General features: G+C 42.6%; 1 protein-coding gene across 2 annotated transcripts in view; it reads left to right on the top strand.

The window, feature by feature from the left end:
- Nucleotides 1-9647: 9647 nt before the first annotated feature.
- TMEM178B (transmembrane protein 178B) overlaps nt 9648-18393 on the top strand; it is a 363015-nt gene continuing 354269 nt past the window's right edge. For both annotated transcript variants that reach the window (XR_014175705.1, XM_081957050.1), the window contains exon 1: nt 9648-11915. Coding sequence is in view for 1 of the 2 variants with exons in the window: in XM_081957050.1 (XP_081813176.1) it covers nt 11534-11915 (382 nt within the window). In the remaining variant the exon portion in view is untranslated. The remainder of the gene's footprint in view (nt 11916-18393) is intronic.

Genomic DNA, 18393 nt, shown 5'->3' with positions numbered 1-18393 from the left:
GTCATATTGGAAGAATAAGTCATATTGGAAGGCTCCAAGTGGGGAAAAAGACACTGGAGACATGGAAGCTGCTTGGAAAGATGGTTTATTGGTGGACAGGACCACATGGCTTGAGTCCTGAACAGAAAAGGTGATCACATGCTTCAATGTTGGTGGAGATAAGAGAAGGGCCGCTGAAATGCTGAGTCCCTGGTTTTATGCCCTCTCTGGCCTTTGATCTTGAGCTTGTCTTCCGATTGGTGGTCAGACTCCCATGGGGTCATGCAGGGACAACTTCTAGGCTGCGTTTTGAATCCAGGTTTGGTCGAGTTCTCAGATGCCAATGTGGTGAGTTGGGTAAAGGGCCAATATTATCATGCCTTCATCCCATGGAGTTGAAGGGGAGAACTCTTTATTATGTAAAGGGACTGGCTTGGCCTTCTTAATGGCCCATTGACAAAGTGGGTGGGGGCAGGAAGCTGCAGGGAGCTATTCTCTCTTTAAAACATGTTTCTTCCTTTTCACATCCAGGGAAATGTAATATTCTGCCATTTCAATATTTCCTAGGATATTTCATTTTTCTGGGAGAGGGCTGGGTGATAACTTCCTACAGTCACTCTCCATGGGTGTGTAGATGGGGAGAGACAAACCTGCATGGAGTTTTTCTAGTCCCTTTCCCACTAGATGGCACTGAACGCTTTTTCTTTCAGAGAAAAAAAAATCATGCTAGAAAGAGATCTAAAAAATTCTTTGAAGGTCATTTTAGTATAAAAGGAATATATCATAAATCTACTGACATTCTGACTGTACTAAACCTATTTACTCAGGAGTAAATTCCACTGGTTTTAATACGTTTTGCTCCGAACCATATTTGCGTAGGCTGAGAGCACTATCTAAAAATACACCCAGTGAAAGTCCACGACGCAGGAGGCCTGATCCGAAGCATATTTACTCAGAGGCAAGTCCCACTTGCTTTAATAAGACTTGCTTCTGAGTAAATATGCATAGTGTGTGTAACCATTTCCAGTGTATGGCCCTATACCCATTTGTACAGAATTTAGTTAGCCCCAGTGTACTCAATTACATTTGTTTCCAAGAAGGTCCCTACAGGTTTGCAAATTCATTTTTATGTCATAGTCAGAGGACTTACGAACACACTGAAAACTTTCTACATATTAGCATAGTCAAACATACCCAATTCTTCCCTACCTTGAGTATTCTTATATGTATATCACTGTCACATGTGAGTCAAAGCTGTTCAACTGTCAATTCATCGCATCAAAGCTTCACATCATTATATATGTATACACACACGCACACACACACACCAACAACTAATCCCAACAACAAACTATCTAAAAAAGCAATATTACCATCATAATTCTCATCTTGCCTACTACCTATCTCCTTACCTTCTTAGAACTATAACTTTGTTGCTTGTATCTTACAATTTATATTGTTTATTTAGTATCCTTATATGATTTATGTTGATTGTTTATTTAGTATCCATGACTATCACTAAGTGTTGTATGTAATGTTTTATGATGAATGAATTTTACAATGACTATGCTAATGATTTATCACTATTGCTGTATGTACATTGAGAGCTTACGCACTGGAAACAAATTCCTTGTGTTTCTAATCACACTTGGCCAATAAAGAATTCAATTCAATTCAATTCAATTCTATTCAATTCTATTCTATTCTATTCTATTCTATTCTATTCTATTCTATTCTATATAAGAAAACCTTAATAAAACTGTATTTTAACACAGTTGGCTCTAAAATATATGTATTTGTATATCTTCTTCTTCTTGTGCCATATCCATCATTGGATGTTGGCGATCATGTTGGCAATCCTATTTTTGTCAACAGCCGCATGAAAAGGTCCTGCTGAGTTTTGTCCAAATCGGTCCCTTAGGTTTTGAAGCCATGATGTTCTTCTGCCTGGACCTCATTTGCCTTCAATCTTTCCCTGGAGGATTAAGTATATAAGTATTAAGTATTTGTACATAAGTTCTTCCAACAGGCACATTCTGTGCACTTGTGAAATTAGCTTTTGCCAACCAGACCTGATTGGTTTGCCCATTTATACTGTATTAAAGCTTGTTCAATTTACCTACTTTTGTCTGAAAAGAAATTCATGATGGACATCTACAAGAACCTATTTTTTTTCATAATCTAGATTTGTGGCTAAAAACTGTTCAATGAAACTTGAAAGACCATAAGTGATGCTCACTGGGGGATAAACTTATCTCATCCTTAGCATGTGAAGATACTAGTGTGAAAATCATCACATTCAGTCATGAAGCTTAGCGATTTATGTTTGGGGGGGGGGGGAAGAAGTATCCTTTCTCAACCCAACTAATCTATTAAGATTGTAGTCAAATGAAATTTTAAAAAAATCCTTTGTTTTGGAGAAGTCAATTTGGGAGGGGCATGTAATTTGAGTTAGCAGACATGTCCATAGAAAATTGTTTGTGCTATAAGAGTCATTTTCTAGGCCAGGTTAGTCTGATATACACCAGAAGCATGGACTTCTTGGAGACAGCACCTGTTCTATGGAACTCTTGCAGTTGCAGGATTTCAAAAGGTTGAATATTAGTCTACTTCCCAATAGCTTTTAAGTGATGGATTTCCTGCTGATCGTTTATTGCTATGGGTTTGACAATGTTTTGTGGTGGCTGGATTTAAATGCAGTTTGAATTTTTGAACTTTGTTTTAAAAATGTGACCATTTGTTATCATGTTATAATTTCCTTTTTATTTTTCTATTTCTTTGCAGCCTTGAACAAGCCATGTTATAAATATTCAAAGTGAATATGTTGGCAGTTTGGAAGACCAAGTATCCGTTAGGTGGGGAGGGGGGAGAGAGAGGTGGGAGGGAGGGAGGGAGAGGGAGAGAATAATCTGGGAACAAACACATGTAGAAATAGAATCCTTGATGCTTTCAGTTTAAGAGATTTTATTTATTTATTTATTTCTTAGATTTTTAGACCGCCCCCTCTCCCAACAAGGGACTCGGGGCGGTGTACAGTCAATGCAAATAAAATACAGTCATAACAATGAAATACATTTAAAATACATTTGGAGGGGGAGATAGACTGTACAAGAAATAAATTATTCTAAAACCCTAAAAACATCCCAATTAAAACCCCAAACCCAATTAAAATAAATCCCCGGGAGGTAAAACTAAGAAAGTGCCAGGCCAGCTGATTGAAATAGGTGAGTCTTTAACTTTTGACGGAAGGAGCGGAGGTCGGTGGTAGTTCGAATGTCAGGGGGGAGGTCATTCCAGAGGGTTGGGCCCATCACAGAGAAGGACCTACTCCTAGGTGTCGCCCGTTGGCATTGCCTAGCGGACGGCACCAGGAGGAGCCCCTCCCTGTGTGAGCGGATAGGTCGCAGGGACGTGTGTGGTAGGATGCGATCCTGCAGATAACTAGGTCCTATGCCATGGAGCGCTTTAAAGATGGTGATCAATACCTTGAAACGCACCCGAAAGGCCACAGGTAGCCAGTGCAGCTCGCGCAGGAGAGGTGTTACGTGGGAGTAACGTGTACTCCCCATAATAACCCGCGCGGCTGCGTTCTGAACTAGCTGCAGTCTCCGGATGCGTCCCAAGGGAAGCCCCATGTAGAGGGCATTGCAGTAGTCCAGGCGAGACGTCACCAGCGCATGAGTGACCGTGCGCAGGGCACTCCGGTCCAGTAGGGGGCGCAATTGGCGCACCAGGCGAACCTGGTGGAATATGAACTTGACAAAGGGACAACTTGAACATTAAGTTTTATTGTGACCAAAAATCAATATATAACATTGCAATAAAAAACTAAATATATGATGGAGAGGAAGAAACATACACAACCATTTAATAATAGTGCTTTACATTTATCAATTTTGTCTTTATTCAGAGTTAGTTTGCCTATTACAGGGGTGTCCAAAGTTGGGAACTTTAAGACTTGTGGACTTCAACTCCCAGAATTCCCCAGCCAGCAAATAGTTTGCCTATTACAGGGGTGTAATGGCTGGCTGGGGAATTCTGGGAGTTGAAGTCCACAAGTCTTAAAGTTCCCAAGTTTGGACACCCCTGGCCTATTATATATTCTTGTAGCTTTGATTTTGGTGGGGGGGTTAGTAATACCTACTGTGCCTGTTTTAACTACCCTAAATACTGACCAGTTTTGTATGTTTCCCCCTCTTCATTGTATTATCTTTTTATTAAAAAATCATTTAATATCATAGTGTTCTATGCTGGTATTTAGCCATAATATAAGATTCAAGTTTCAACTCTTAATTGAAGCAAACTGCCAGATGCAGTCTGGGATTGTATGACACACTTGTCTAAAATAGAGTAAAATTCTTTATTGGCCAAGTGTGATTGGACACACAAGGTATTAGTCTTCGGTGCATAAGCTCTCAGTGTACATAAAAGCTGTAAGTGACAAATCATCCTCATAGCCATCCTAAAAATACATTCATCATAAAATAAGAGTTGGGTTTATTAGTGATTTAGTGTACTATAGGAAATCTGGTCCTTGTCTTACCATGTTTTGGGAATCAGTCAGCTAGTTTAGTCATGAATGTTTGAATGAAAAAAGTATAATGGGAATACAACATTTGTGCATTCTTAAGTCAGGTTTAGCACATTGTGTGAAACCCATTTCACGTGTTAAGGGTTTCTCCTCCTTGTTGCCACTCCATAATCATTCTACTCCCTTATTTACATTCCTTTGCTAATCCAGAACCACTTTGCCTGCCTTCCCCTCCCAACTCTTGGTAAAGGATAGATGGGTGGAAGGGAATTTAATAATGATTTGTTTATGCAGGAATGGACATTGTTTTATTAATGGTAGAAAGAAAATCAGAAAATCAAATTGCACTGTTTTATAATGTTGCCTACTCTGATCAGGATCATCAAGGCCTGGACAAGACCATCTGATAGAGTAGATGTTGAATCCTCCCTCCAAAAATGGTTTTGTTCTATTTCAGTCTCATGTGAACAATAATGTTGGTGGATTCCTCAATCATTTTGTTAAAACAGTGCCTCAAGGTCCCTCACAGATTCCAGAGGCATCATTAGAAAATAAATTGGATGAGTCACTGAAGTCTAATGTTTTACCAGAAATGTGGATTACCCACCTAGAAGAAAGATCTATGTGATAGAAAGTATCTCAGGGACTTCAAAGGGAACAACATAAATGAACACATCCACATGGCAACCTTTTGGTAGACAGGTAAAATTCTCCCTATCTGTTCAGTTGTGAGACCATCCATGAAAAGAGATCAACATTTCAAACTTGGTCAAGTGCCCAAAAGATGGCTTATTTCTCTTCCCCAATAGGAATAAGCATATCGGAATGTCTACTGGATGCTCGATAATCCAGGACTGCCAATGGTTTAACAAGAACCATAACCACCATGGTTTCTGTATAGAAACATTTATTTTCCTTTCCTTCAATCATGTCTGATTCTCAGAGACTGATGAGATAAAAATGGCTTGCAATTTCTTCTTTCCTAGGGATAAGAAAAAGTGATTAGCCCAAGGTTACCCAGTTGGCTTCATGCCTAAGGGGCAATAAGACTCATGCTCTCTTAGGTGAGGGGGAGAGGGGGGAGAGAGGGAGGGAGGGAGGGAAAGAGAGAGAGAATGAATATATATTCTTATTCTCTCTTTTGTGATTTCCTAAGTACGATCAGCTAAGTGTGAAAACTGGCTACTTTCCTTCCAGAGAATAAATTATTCATTACAGACCTGGATGCTAACACTAACCTCTGTAGTAATTTGATTCTATGTTTGCACACTGTCCCAAACCCAAAGGGAAAAAAGAGGGAAAATATTACATACAGCCTAAAAGTTTCTCTCTCTCCCTCTCCGTCTCGCTCTCCCTCCCTCCCCCTCTCTCTGTGTATACCAGGCATGTCCAAAGTGCGGCCCGGGGGCCAAATGTGGCCCTTTTTCAAATTTCAAGCGGCCCGCAGCCTCTTCTCCCCACTGGAGTTATTTGTTTAGTCTTTCATAAAATATCGTATTTTTCGAAGTATAAAGATGCATCTTTTTCCCCTCAAAAAAGAGGCTAAAAATCTGGGTGCATCTTATACACTGAATACAGCATTTTTTGCCTCCCAAAACTCTGCCCCTTTCACCAAAATGGCTGTGCATAGCCTTTAGGAGGTTTTCAGATTGCTCCTGGGGTCTGTGGAGGGCATAAATGAGCAAAAAACTTGCCATTTTTTGCTCAACTTTGCCCCCCCCAGCCCCCAGGAGCACTCTAGAAGCCTCTTAAAGGCTATTCATGCCCTTTTAAAAAAAGGCCCATTTTCGTGGGAGAGTGCAAAAACTTTTTTTTTAATTTGCCTCTTCAAAATCTTGGTACGTCTTATACTCCGAAAAATACGGTAGTTAATTCGCATTTAATGTTAAGGGTTCAAAGAATGTCAGGCTGAATGATCGGCTCCACACATTTTCACCTCACCAAATCTGGCCCTCCTCGCAAAAAGTTTGGACACCCCTTGTGTATATGCATGAAGGCCACTGAACCAGCACTTTCTGAAGACATTTCTGCAGTCACGTGGCCAGCATAATGTCATAGAGAGCTGTTCGAAGTGGTACCTATTAATCTACTTTCATTTGCTTTCAAATGGGGCAAGGATGGAAGATCATCCCATCACCTGGTGCTTTGGTTTCAAACTTGGGCTGACAAGCTCAGCATTTTAACAGCTAAGTTACCATGTTGCCCCTTTATATAGAATAGAATAGAATTCTTTATTGGCCAAGTGTGATTGGACACACATGGAATTTGTCTTTGGTGCATATGCTCTTACTGTACATAAAAAGACAAGATACATTCATCAAGAATCATAAGGTACAACACTTAATGATAGTCATAGAGTACAAATAAGCAATCAGGAAACAATATCAATATAAATCGTAAGGACACAAGAAACAGAGTTACAGTCCAGCAGTCATAAGTGGGAGGAGATGGGTGATAGGAACGATGAGAAGACAATAGTAATAGTAATGCAGCCTTAGTGAATGGTTTGACAGTGGTGAGAGAATAATTTGTTTAGCAGAGTGATGGCATTTAGGAAAAAAAACCTGTTGTGTCTAGTTGTTCTGGTGTGCAGTCCTCTATAGTGTCGTTTTGAGGGTAGGAATTGAAACAATTTATGTCCAGAATACGAGGGGTCTGTAAATATTTTCACAGCCCTCTTTTTGACTTGTGCAGCGTACAGATCCTCAATGGAAGGCAGGTTGGCAGTAATTGTTTTTCCTCCAGTTCTAATTATCCTCTGAAGTCTGTGTCTGTCTTATTGGGTTGCAGAACCAAACCAGACATTTATAGAGGTGCAGATGACAGACTCAATAATTCCTCTGTAGAACTGAATCAGCAGCTCCTTGGGCAGTTTGAGCTTCCTGAGTTGGCGCAGAAAGAACATTCTTTGTTGTGCTTTTTAATGACATTTTTGATGTTAGGTGTCCATTTTAGGTCTTGAGATATTATAGAACCTAGAAATTTGAAGGTCTCTACTGTTGATACTGTGTTGTCTAGTATTATAAGAGGTGGTAGTATGGGAGGGTTTCTCCTAAAGTTTACCACCATTTCTATGGTTTTGAATGTGTTCAGTTCCAGATTGTTCCAGTCACACCACGAGGCTAGTTGTTCAACCTCCGTCTGTATGCGGTTTCATTGTTGTCTCGAATGAGACTAATGACTGTAGTTTAACAGATGGATCATGTGAGATGCAGTCATTGGTATATAGAGAGAAGTGGAGAGAACACACAGCCCTGGGGGGGGGGGCTCCTGGGCTAATTGTACAGGTATCTGATGTGATTTTGCCTAGCTTCACCTGCTGCTTACTGTTTACTAGGAAGCTTGTGATCCACTTACAAGTGTGTTCAGCTACTGTTAGCTGATTTAGTTTAGTTAGAAGAATGTCCGCTATGATGGTATTGAATGCTGAACAGAAGTCTACAAAGAGGACCCTTGCGTAGGTCTTTGGAGTTTCAGGATGTAGGATGTAGTACAGAGCCATATTAACTCACTCCATCCATCCATCCATCCATCCATCCATCCATCCATCTATCTTCCACAACAGTGCGTGTGTAGGTATTTTTTGTTCTGGATGTTTATTGTGTTTTGATTTTTAGTTCCTAATTTTTATGCTTCTACAAATTGTCCAACTGCTTTGCAAATTGAGTGGATATATATATGACTAGTTGTGAGAAGGCATGGAAGAGTTCCAAGTGAAATACAACATCATCTGCATCCAGAATAAAAATCCATGAATGAGCTAGGTGATTTAACTATAAATGGAATCAACCCAGATAGTAAAAAAAAAAAAAAAAGCACAGAAGGAAACCAGAAATGAGATTGTTTAGGAAAGAATTGAGATAAAGTCTTATACTGCAAACAAGTGTTTGGACTATGGCTCTTGAAACACCATAATAAATATTCTAAGCACTGAAAATGCCCTTGCTCTATTCCATATCATAATTTTCCACTTAGTGGATTTTGTGATTTCCTAAATACAATCAGCTAAGTGTGAAAACTGGCTACTCTCCTTCCAGAGAATAAATTATTCATTACAGATCTGGATGCAAACACTAACCTATATAATTATTTGAGTCTCTGTTTTCACACTGTCAACAGAATCATCTTTGTCTCCTACTCCATGGAAAACCTGAGGTTATTTTTAATCAGATCCTGATATTGTGGAATTATCCTCCTCAATCCATTTCAACGAGATTAACCAGAATTTCCTCCTGATGAATACCTCCCCCTCCAAAAAGAGAATTGTATTAATAAAAGGTGCTTTCTGAACATGTGGAATAGCTAGAAAGTCTGTGTAACCACCTATGTGCCTGGAAAATATTTGTGCATCAATGACATTAATAATGCAGATCACACTTTTACTGTAGATGGTAATTTGCAATGCTGCTTAGACTTCAGCACTCTAATGGGGTTCATGATTAATCATTCCCCCCCCCCCCAGCTGGGGAATCTAAGCTTGAGAAATGGAGCCAGCCAGGATGAAATTCTGAATACTCTCATATTTGCATTCACATATGAACACACACAAGAATAGTATTCTTTATTGGCCAAGTGTGATTGGACACACCAGGAATTTATCTCCAGTGCATAATCTCACAGGGTACATATAAACAGCCACACGTGATAGGTCACAGATCATAATTAAGTGGTCGGGCGTACAGTAATGTTCTGCTTTATGGTGAATCTTTGCCCTTTTCAGAACCCCCAAATCCTACATTTCCAGGCCAGCCTGCAGGTATACACGCAAGTGTGTGTGTGTGTGTAGTATGTACACCCAACACAATATGTTTTCTACAATCGCTTTGGAGGAAGACTGGCTTCCAATGAGTCTTTCTGAAGCCACTTACCCCCCCCCCCCTGCTCTCTTGGCAGAAGGGCAGCTTGGAGAAGACGGGCGGAGTGTGGCTTTAAGGAGGCAAGCGAAATAAGAAATGAGGCTCACGTTTGATAGGTGACATCACTGGGTTTGGGCTCGATAGTCGGTTATTCTCCGGCTGGTCGACTCCAGCCAAGGCTGCGGGAGGCGCGTGGGGGAGGAGACAAGCTTCCCAGGTGGGCAGCCACAGACCTGGCCTCCCCTTTTTCCTTCGCCTGATCAAAAACCCCAGCTTTAAAAACCGCGGGTGGCGGCCGCCTCCCCCCCCCCCCCGCGCTTCTCGCCATGCCTTTCCCGAGGCGGCCGGGTTGCCTCCCTCGCCTCCAGCCGCCCCCGCTCTCCCGGCGACGCGGGTGAGCGAGGCCCCCTCCCCGCCCCTAGAGACTCGCGGGAGGGAAAAAAAAAGGATGCCCGGGGGAAAAGCTCCAGCCCAGCCTAGCGTCCGAGGAGCGCGTCTCCTCGCCGGCAGCGCCTAAAGGCTCGCTCGGCGCCCGAGGAGGTCAGGCCTCAGGGAAGGGGCAACGCTGCGGAGCTTCGGCCGGCGGCCCCCGAAACCGCGTTCCCGGCCCGCGATTCTCTCTTTCCTCCGGGATGCTCGGCGCCGAGGGGGTTTCTCGGCCTCCCTCCCTCCCTTCCTTTTTTTTTAGCACGTCAAAGGCCCGCTTGGGTCTTTCCGCCGGAGGAGCGCGCCGAAGAGCAAACATGCCCCCGCGGCCCGTGAGTGTGTGTGTGTCGACGTAGCTCCCTAGCCTGGCGAGCTCGGGCTCCGCAGAAAGCGGCGGGCGCGGCGGGTCGCCTCCTGTGCATGCCTAGCTCTAGTCCATCCTCATCCTCACCATCCTCCTCATCCTCCAGGAGGGGGCCGGGAGGGCGATTTTGCCGGAGAGGAGAAGGAGGAGGAGGAGGAGGAGGAGGGGAAGCAGGCGCGCACCGAACACAAAAGATTCCGGGGTTGGGTCTCGCCGAAGGAAGCGGCGCCCTCCACGCAGCTCAGCCCCCAGCCCGCCGGAGTGGGCTGCTGCTCGTCCCTCTCAGCCGCCCGCCGCCCGCTCCTCTTGGGGAGGCTGTGGGAAGCGGGGCTGCGTCTTCCGGGCTCCCGACGCCCCCCTGAGAAGCCGGCCCCCATCACCTGTCATCCGGCGGCTGCTCTTGCCTGGCGTCGCCCGCCTTCCCTGGCGAAGAGGCGAAGTCAAGCCTCCGGGGCGCCTTGAACAGGTCCAGGCAGAGTGGCGGCGGCGGCGGCGGCAGGGATCTCGGGAAGGCAACCAAGATGTCCCTGCGTTGCTCCAAAGGCTCGGGGCTTGGCGGGCGAGAAGCCTGCGGACCGAGCGGCTCCCCGCGTTAAAGGGTCGTGGGGGCAGGAGGAGGTAGGAAGGGGTATTTGGTGTGGGTGTGTTTCCTGAGCCTCTCATTGCCGTCGACCCTTGGCAAACCCCCTCACCCTCTTTTGCTTCCTCCGGGCATCCTGGCAAGCGAGCCCCCATTACCAACCATTATCCAAATTCTTGCAAAAATAAATAATATTTCGGATCGAAAAGAGAAAGAGAGAGAGAGAGAGAGAGAAGAGGGGTAGGAACAGACGATCACCTTTCCCACCACCGCATCCTCTTCCAAGGACTGGAGCTAAACCGTGGGCTGCTTGGAGCTTTTGAAAGGCCTTTCTTTCCTTTGCTGGTTTGGACCTTGATTTCCTGGAACGGGAGTCTCCTTAAAACGCTTGAATAAGAAAGAGAGAGACCCCAGTTGCTGGTCTGGTTCTTCCAAAGGTGGAAAATTTGAAAGGATTCGCACAAATGGACTGATTCAAATGCCCAGCCACAGAGAGGGCACCTTACTTGATCACTTACCCTTGCCTTGTTGGGCACCTTGTTGATTGAAGTGGAGCCTTTTCTTCACCCCCACCCTTGACAACCTTCTTACCCCAGGAGTGAATGAACGGCCAAGGTTGTTTATTTCTGGACCAAAGTCTCCCCTACCATCCCCTCCAATCTGTGACTGATGACTTTGCCTTCACTTCTGTGTAACTGCTGATAGCAATTGGGGGGGAGGGTCCTCTGATAACCTGCCCTGGAGCTGGGCTTTCTCTGTAAGTGAAGATGCCCATGGTGTTTCTGTGAAGCTAAGGTATGGCTGCTGGACGATTGCTACTTTATGCTGGCCTTTCTTTAGCTTTGTGTGCTTTGGGCATGCTAGCCGTGGCCATCTGCTCTGACCACTGGTATGAAACAGATGCCAGGAAACATCGGGAACGATGCAAAACCTTCACCACGCGGCGGAACGACCCTGGCTTCATTTATAACTCTAACAATAACCTGCCCCTCCGGGCCAGTCGGTCAAAGCTGGACCATTGGGAAGGGAAACTTCTCTTGGCAAGAAACAAGAGGCAGCTCTTTGCCATGAGTGCTGTTGATGAGTGCAACAGGCAATATAATTCTACCAACATGGGACTTTGGAGGAAGTGCCATCGGCTGGGATTTGACCAAGATGTGGAGGAACTCATTGCTAAAGGTAGGAGCTTCCTTTTCAAACTTACTTGCTTGAGCTGCTTCCTACAAAGCAGTAGGATCATAGGATGCTCTTAAATGCATTGCCTTGGAAGTAACTCCTATTGAATGCAGTGGGCCAATTAATTCCAATGAAATAGCTATGGTGAAGCCAAAGAAAAGCTACCTCTCCCAACCAGAAGGTTTCAGAAGGTTTGGACATCAGTTCCTGTCACCTTTAGCCAAGATGGAAAAAGCTGGTTAGACATTATGGGAAGTGAAAGCCATTTCCTGTGCAGGGTGACGGGTTATAGGAATTGGTCTGCTCCAAGAAGGTTATAGTGCCTAAAACCTATTTACCAGATTATCCCACAGGCTTAACAATCGTAGGTGAGATAGTTCTGTTTTGCAGAATCCAGACATGGGAAGTGCTGTGAATGCCATGTTTTTATCAGGTTACCCAATACTGTGGTACGATGAGCTCTTTTAAAAGCCAAAGTAGAGCAGAAAATTCACAGAATCCAACATCACCTATCAGAAGATTAGATTCTAACTTAAGATTCATAGCTCTTTTAAAAAGAATAAAAAAGGAGAAATGGAAGAGAGTGAGTTAATTGTTACAGGTTATTTAAAAACGGACTCTGAATTTCCGTTGGAAGAAATAATATTAATGCATTAAGGAAGATGGAATCATTTTATCCCCCTCCCAAAGAGCCAACAGCAGCCATGTATTATTCTTTCCCTTTTTTTTCTCCCTATAAAGTATTTGGCTAAAAATGATGGTCAGCATATTTGTCTGTATTATTTCCTTTTTCTTTTTTAGAGCAGGCTCAGTATAGACAATTCTTAATTATGCTGGATGAATTATCTGGATGAAAGTTGCAGACAGATTTCTTCTGAATGATTCCTTGCTACATTTTAATTTTTATTGCTGTGCTACAGAAAAAAAAATACTCTCCCAGTCAAATGTATTAAAAGGATCACTTTGTAGGGGTTCTGTTATAGAAACCTTAAGCAGTTACACCACTCTTTTTTTTAAAAAAAATTGTTTCTTCTCCGGTATAGATTCCAAGCACACTTACTTGTGCGGATATATCATTGATTCCATTTATTTTAGGCCAGGATTTCAAAGGTTGGTGCATGAGATTAAACATCCTTACCAAAAAGAAAGAAAGAAAAAAAAAAGCAATCCAATCAGAAGCGTGTTGCCTCTTCATTAGGAGTCCAGATACAACCTTGAGGTTTAATAGCCAGGCGGTGTGATGGACTAGCAGCTGTTTGGTGACTTCATGAAATGTATTCTTGGCTCTGTTCCATTTTGTAATGGGCGACTGTCCATAATCAAAAGCTGTTGTCACAGTTGGCACCATGGCTGGCTGGCTCAGCAGGGAAATTAAGGATTCTTCCAGGTCAGACCCTGAGTTTATTACAGTAGCACCAAAAGCAGCTATGGGGATATATCTTGGGTTAATTTCTTCTTTGATAAAGTAAATAATATAGGTAACAGATGCTTTTAAACCAGGGGTGTCAAACTCGATTTCATTGAGGGCCGCATCAGGGTTGTGTTTGACCTTGAGGTGTGTGTGTGTGTATGGCCAGGGTGGGCATCGCCAGCTCAACATCACTCGTATTGGGGGTGCGCCTGTGGTGCCCCGAGCTTTCTGCCAGCGAAAATGGGGTCCCGAGTTCCATTTTCTGCTACGACAGCCTACTGCAACCCTCTACCAGTGAAAACGAAGCTCAGGAGGGCCGTCCGTGGCCCTCACAAGCTCCATTTTTGGGTCTGATGGCCTCCTGCAACCCTCTGCCAGCTCCCTTTTCACTGGCAGAGACACTGTGGATCAGATCTAAGCATTTCGCTGTTTCCAGAGAGGCCATGTGGACCAGATCTAAGCACCCCCGGGCCTTTAGTTTGACACCCTTGTTTTGAACCATGCTTAAATATTGACAGAAGCTTTGCAATCCATATCAATGGGGCAAATGAGAAATTCAACTCAAGAATATATTTCTTAGGTAGCTGTATGTAAACCAACATTTATCTGGCTCAATTGCCCATTAGCAAACCCAAGTTGTAAAAAGGGCAGGGCCATTAAGATAGAATAATGAAACAAGATTAAACATCATAGAGTTAGTGTGAAACAAGGAAAATCTAGATACTGAATTGGAAAAGCTTGAAATGATGAATAGCTAAAGCCAGTTTTATGAATGTCTTTTCCCCATTGGAGTTGCTATTTACCAGTTACATACTACATTTAATTTGGTGAGTGCTTTGTTGTTTATATTGGATTATAGTTGTTGAATCAGATCTGGATAATTTAATGGGGAATCCTTGGTGCTCTCTGAGCTTGGTTGTATGTTTGCAGACATTTGATTTAAAATACTAGGAAATACTTTTGTCATGTTTGCAAGGAAACATCCAAGCTTAGCACTAAAGACTCCAGTTCAACCCTGAGCTGCAGTATTCTCCCATTGGATAATTTAATATTCATTGTTAAAAAATAGAAGTGGAAAAATAGTAGATTGCCCAAGACCACTGTGCCTATTTAATGGGTTTTATATGAGGATAAATAAATTGTGTAGAAGTTAGATTTACATTCAACATTTTATGGCTTTAATGGACAAGATTCATACTCAGTTACACTATTTATTATATGTTGAACCAAGCCTAAAATGAATTTAGGGACAAGTAATCCATTTTCTTACATAGCTTCATACTGGACTTCTTTAAAACCTCCTGCATGGATATCAGGTGGCTTTACTGACCTCTCACCTTGTGTGGTTGAAGAATGTAATAGTAGGAAATGCATAATTTATGAAAATGGGGAAAATTCTTTGTGAAGATACTGTATGTTCAGGGATGCTAATTTTTTCATTATCCCAATATGCATAGTTTCATTCCACTTTCACTTTCCACTGTGGTTTCAGTTTCACTATCTCAGCATGTCATCCCTTGGTTCCATTTAATAAATTTTAAGGATCCAATAAAAAAAAGCAAAGCACGCCTAGATTAGGTACCACAGATGCCCAAAGGATACTAAAGGAACCCAACTAAGAAAATATACTGTTTTAAGTTTAGAAAACTGGCAGGGAAAATGTTTTTGCTTAACTTGCTATAATCGATTTCATTTTAAAAAAAAAGCAAAACCAATACAACAGCAGTTTTGTACTGTACATCAGTAGAAGCTAATTTATGTCATCTTGTGTGAAACAACTGTAACTATGGGAAAGGGGAAAAAAATTAATAGCGCCACTAAATTTTCATAATTGGGGGAAATTCTAATATTCTACAAAGTATTTTTGGTTTGTTAACTGTGGTAGAATACTCAGAATAGGATATTTAACATACTATATTACTTTACCAGCAGTTTTGAGAGACAGCAGATAGCAACTTCTCATACATGCCAATTTATAAACACTTTCCTCCATTGCAAATAGTTATTACATAGTAGTCTTAAAATGACTGCTGTAACAAGATTTTTTTAAAAAAACCTTACTTATTTTGCTTTGATTTTGAAATCATTATTGACTGAACTTTGTGTATGTGCTCCATTTCAATCTAAGCTAGTTATTTGAATTTAGCCTGAGTTCTTAATGGGATAACATGTATAAGCAAGGGTTTGGCCGATCACCATTATATTTGATCCTTGCCAATCTTTTATATTTGAGCTGCACAGAGTAAATAGATTTAGGAGGTGAATAATATCTCTGAGAGAGGGAATAGTTAGCTACAGATTGAGGGCTAGAGTTTCCCCACTGCAGGAATGACAATAATGTACACAGGCAATTGACACAGAACTGACTGTGGAAAACATAAGGCAAATATTCCATTATTCTGTGGGTGAGTAGGGGAAGAGAAGGTGTAAAATTAAATTCAAGTGGATATTAGTAGGCCCTAGATTTATGTTAGATGCAGTGTATTGTTGAAAAAAACAGTCCCCACTTCTATTCAGATGTCATAATAAATATTCAGTTTAGACCAGGGTTAGTCAACCTTTTTATACCTACCGCCCACTTTTGTATCTCTGTTAGTAGTAAACTTTTCTAACCGCCCACCGGTTCCACAGTAATGGTGATTTATAAAGTAGGAAAGTAACTTTACTTTATAAAATTTATAAAGCAGAGTTACAACAAACCCCTACCGCCCACCATGAAAGCTGGAACGCCCACTAGTGGGCGGTAGGGACCAGGTTGACTACCACTGGTTTAGACTTTGCCATATCATGTACTGGGAAGCTTTAGCCAAGTTCTTGGCCTAATGTCTTAAAAGAGGCAAAAATAATGTAATTCTTTAAAAAGTCATTGGTGTTGTTGTTGTTGTTAGTTGAAAAGTCATGTCTGACCCATTGTGACCCCATGGACAACGTTCCTCCAGGACTTTCTGTCCTCTACCATCCTCTGGAGTCCATTTAAGCTCATGCCTACTGCTTTGGTGACTCCATCAAGCCACCTCATTCTCTGCTGTCCCATTCTTCTTTTGTCCTCAATCACTCCCAGCATTAGGCTCTTCTCCAGTGAGTCCTTCCTTCTCATTAGGTGGCCAAAGTATTTGAGTTTCATCTTCAGGATCTGGCCTTCTAAAGAGCAGTTAGAGTTGATCTCCTCTAGGACTGAATGGTCACCTTGCAGTCAAAGGGACTCGCAGGAGTCTTCTTCAGTACCATAGTTCAAAGGCCTCAATTCTTTGGCTCTCAGCCTTTCTTATGGTCCAACCTTCACAGCCATACGTTGCAACTGGGAAAACCATAGCCTTGACTATATGCACTTTTGTTGGCAGGGTGATATCTCTGCTTTTTAGTATGCTGTCTAGATTTGCCATAGCTTTCCTCCCCAGGAGCAAGCATCTTTTAATTCCGTGGCTGTAGTTCCCATCTGCAGTGATCTTGGAGCCCAGGGAAATAAAATCTGCACTTCCTCCATTTCTTCCCCATCTATTTGCCAGGAATTGAGAGGGCCGGATGCCATGATCTTAGTTTTCTTAATGTTGGGTTTCAAGCCAACTTTTGCACTCTCTTCCTTCACCCGCATCAAGAGGCTCTTTAGTTCCTCTTCACTTTCTGCCATTAGAATGGTATAATCTGCACATCTGAGGTTGTTGATATTTCTCCCACCAATCTTAATTCCATTTTGTGAGTCATCTAGCCCCACCCATAAGAAGTCATTATTGAATCCCAAATGTTCCAACAGATATTCTCATGTCCTACTTAGCTCTAATGCAGTCTTGTTTACATTAAGGTTAATGGGTGTGTGAAATGCCCTGATTATTCTTCTGAGGTGTTTTTACCATGAATTAAACAACTATTGTTAAGTAATGAATTTGTAGCTCAGGGCAGGAAAGAGAGTGAGGCAAGGATGCATTTGTCGCTATATCTGTTCAATTCTTCTTCTTGCTTTTAAGATTCCTGGCAACTGCTTGGGCAAGTCCCTGCAGCTATCTTGACAAAGACTTCAGAAGTGGTTGCCTTTGCCTTTGTAATGGTCAGATCAGTTAGTCTGTAGCAGGAGAGCGGGCAGGGCAAGAGCCTCAAAAGGAACTCTCTCTAGTGTTTGGGGGGCTATGAAGGAGATGGCAGGAGAATTGCGCTCTCAGACTTGCAAGATTCTGTTAATGTAGTGTTGGAAGAAATGTCCATCTTGGTTCAGTTCCAAGTGGGGAGAAAAACACTGGAAACATGGACACTGCTTGGAAAGATGGTTTAATGGTGGACAGGATCGCATGCCTTGAAGATGTTGGGTGAAGAAAAAAAAGGCAGAGATGCTGAGAGTCCTTGAGTTTGATACCATCTCTGTGATTTTGAATTTGTGCTTATATTCTGATTGGCTGTAAGACTCCCATGGGGCCATGCAGGGGCAACTTTATAGGCTGCCCTGAGTCCCAAGCTTGGTTGACTCTTGTTGGTGCTAGATGATAATGTAATGAAAGGGCTTTGGGATTCCTATTATGGTTCTGCCTGAAGCAGGTGTATATTTGTTATGTAGAATAGACTGGCTCAGGCCTTAATGACCGATTGACAAAGGGAGGGGGGGTTGAAGGCGCCAAGTTTCTGCCTCCCTTTGAGGAGAAATATTCTGCCCTTTTAATATTTCCTAAAATATCTCATTTTTCTAGGAGAGGGTGGGTGCTAACTTCCTACAGTAGTTTTACAACCAAACAGAATTATCTGGAATTAGTTGTGTTTCCTGTCTGGTCTACCTGGTAAGGATGACAGCTGCATTCTTTCTAGGGCTGAGTGAGTGTGACTGGCCCAAGGTCACCCGAATGACTTCTTACCTAAGGCAGTACTAGAACTCCCCAGTTTCCCAATTTCTAGCCCGATGCCTTAACCACAAGACCAAACTGCCTGTTGTCCCAAAGGCGTTTTTCAGAAGGCAACTGGACTTTGTTTACTGGCTCTGTTTAACTTGTCCCTGAGGTGCTTTTCATAAGGCAACTGGACTGTCTTTGCTTTTCCTTGAAAGGAAAAACAAAGAAAGTCCCTCTGCCTTTTGAAAAGCACCCCAGGGAC

Source organism: Natrix helvetica (assembly GCF_964273705.1).
Source record: "Natrix helvetica genome assembly, chromosome: 6".
Lineage (NCBI taxonomy): Eukaryota > Metazoa > Chordata > Lepidosauria > Squamata > Natricidae > Natrix > Natrix helvetica.
The sequence above is the reverse complement of the archived record's forward strand: the minus strand, read 5'-3'. Positions and strand labels throughout refer to the sequence as shown.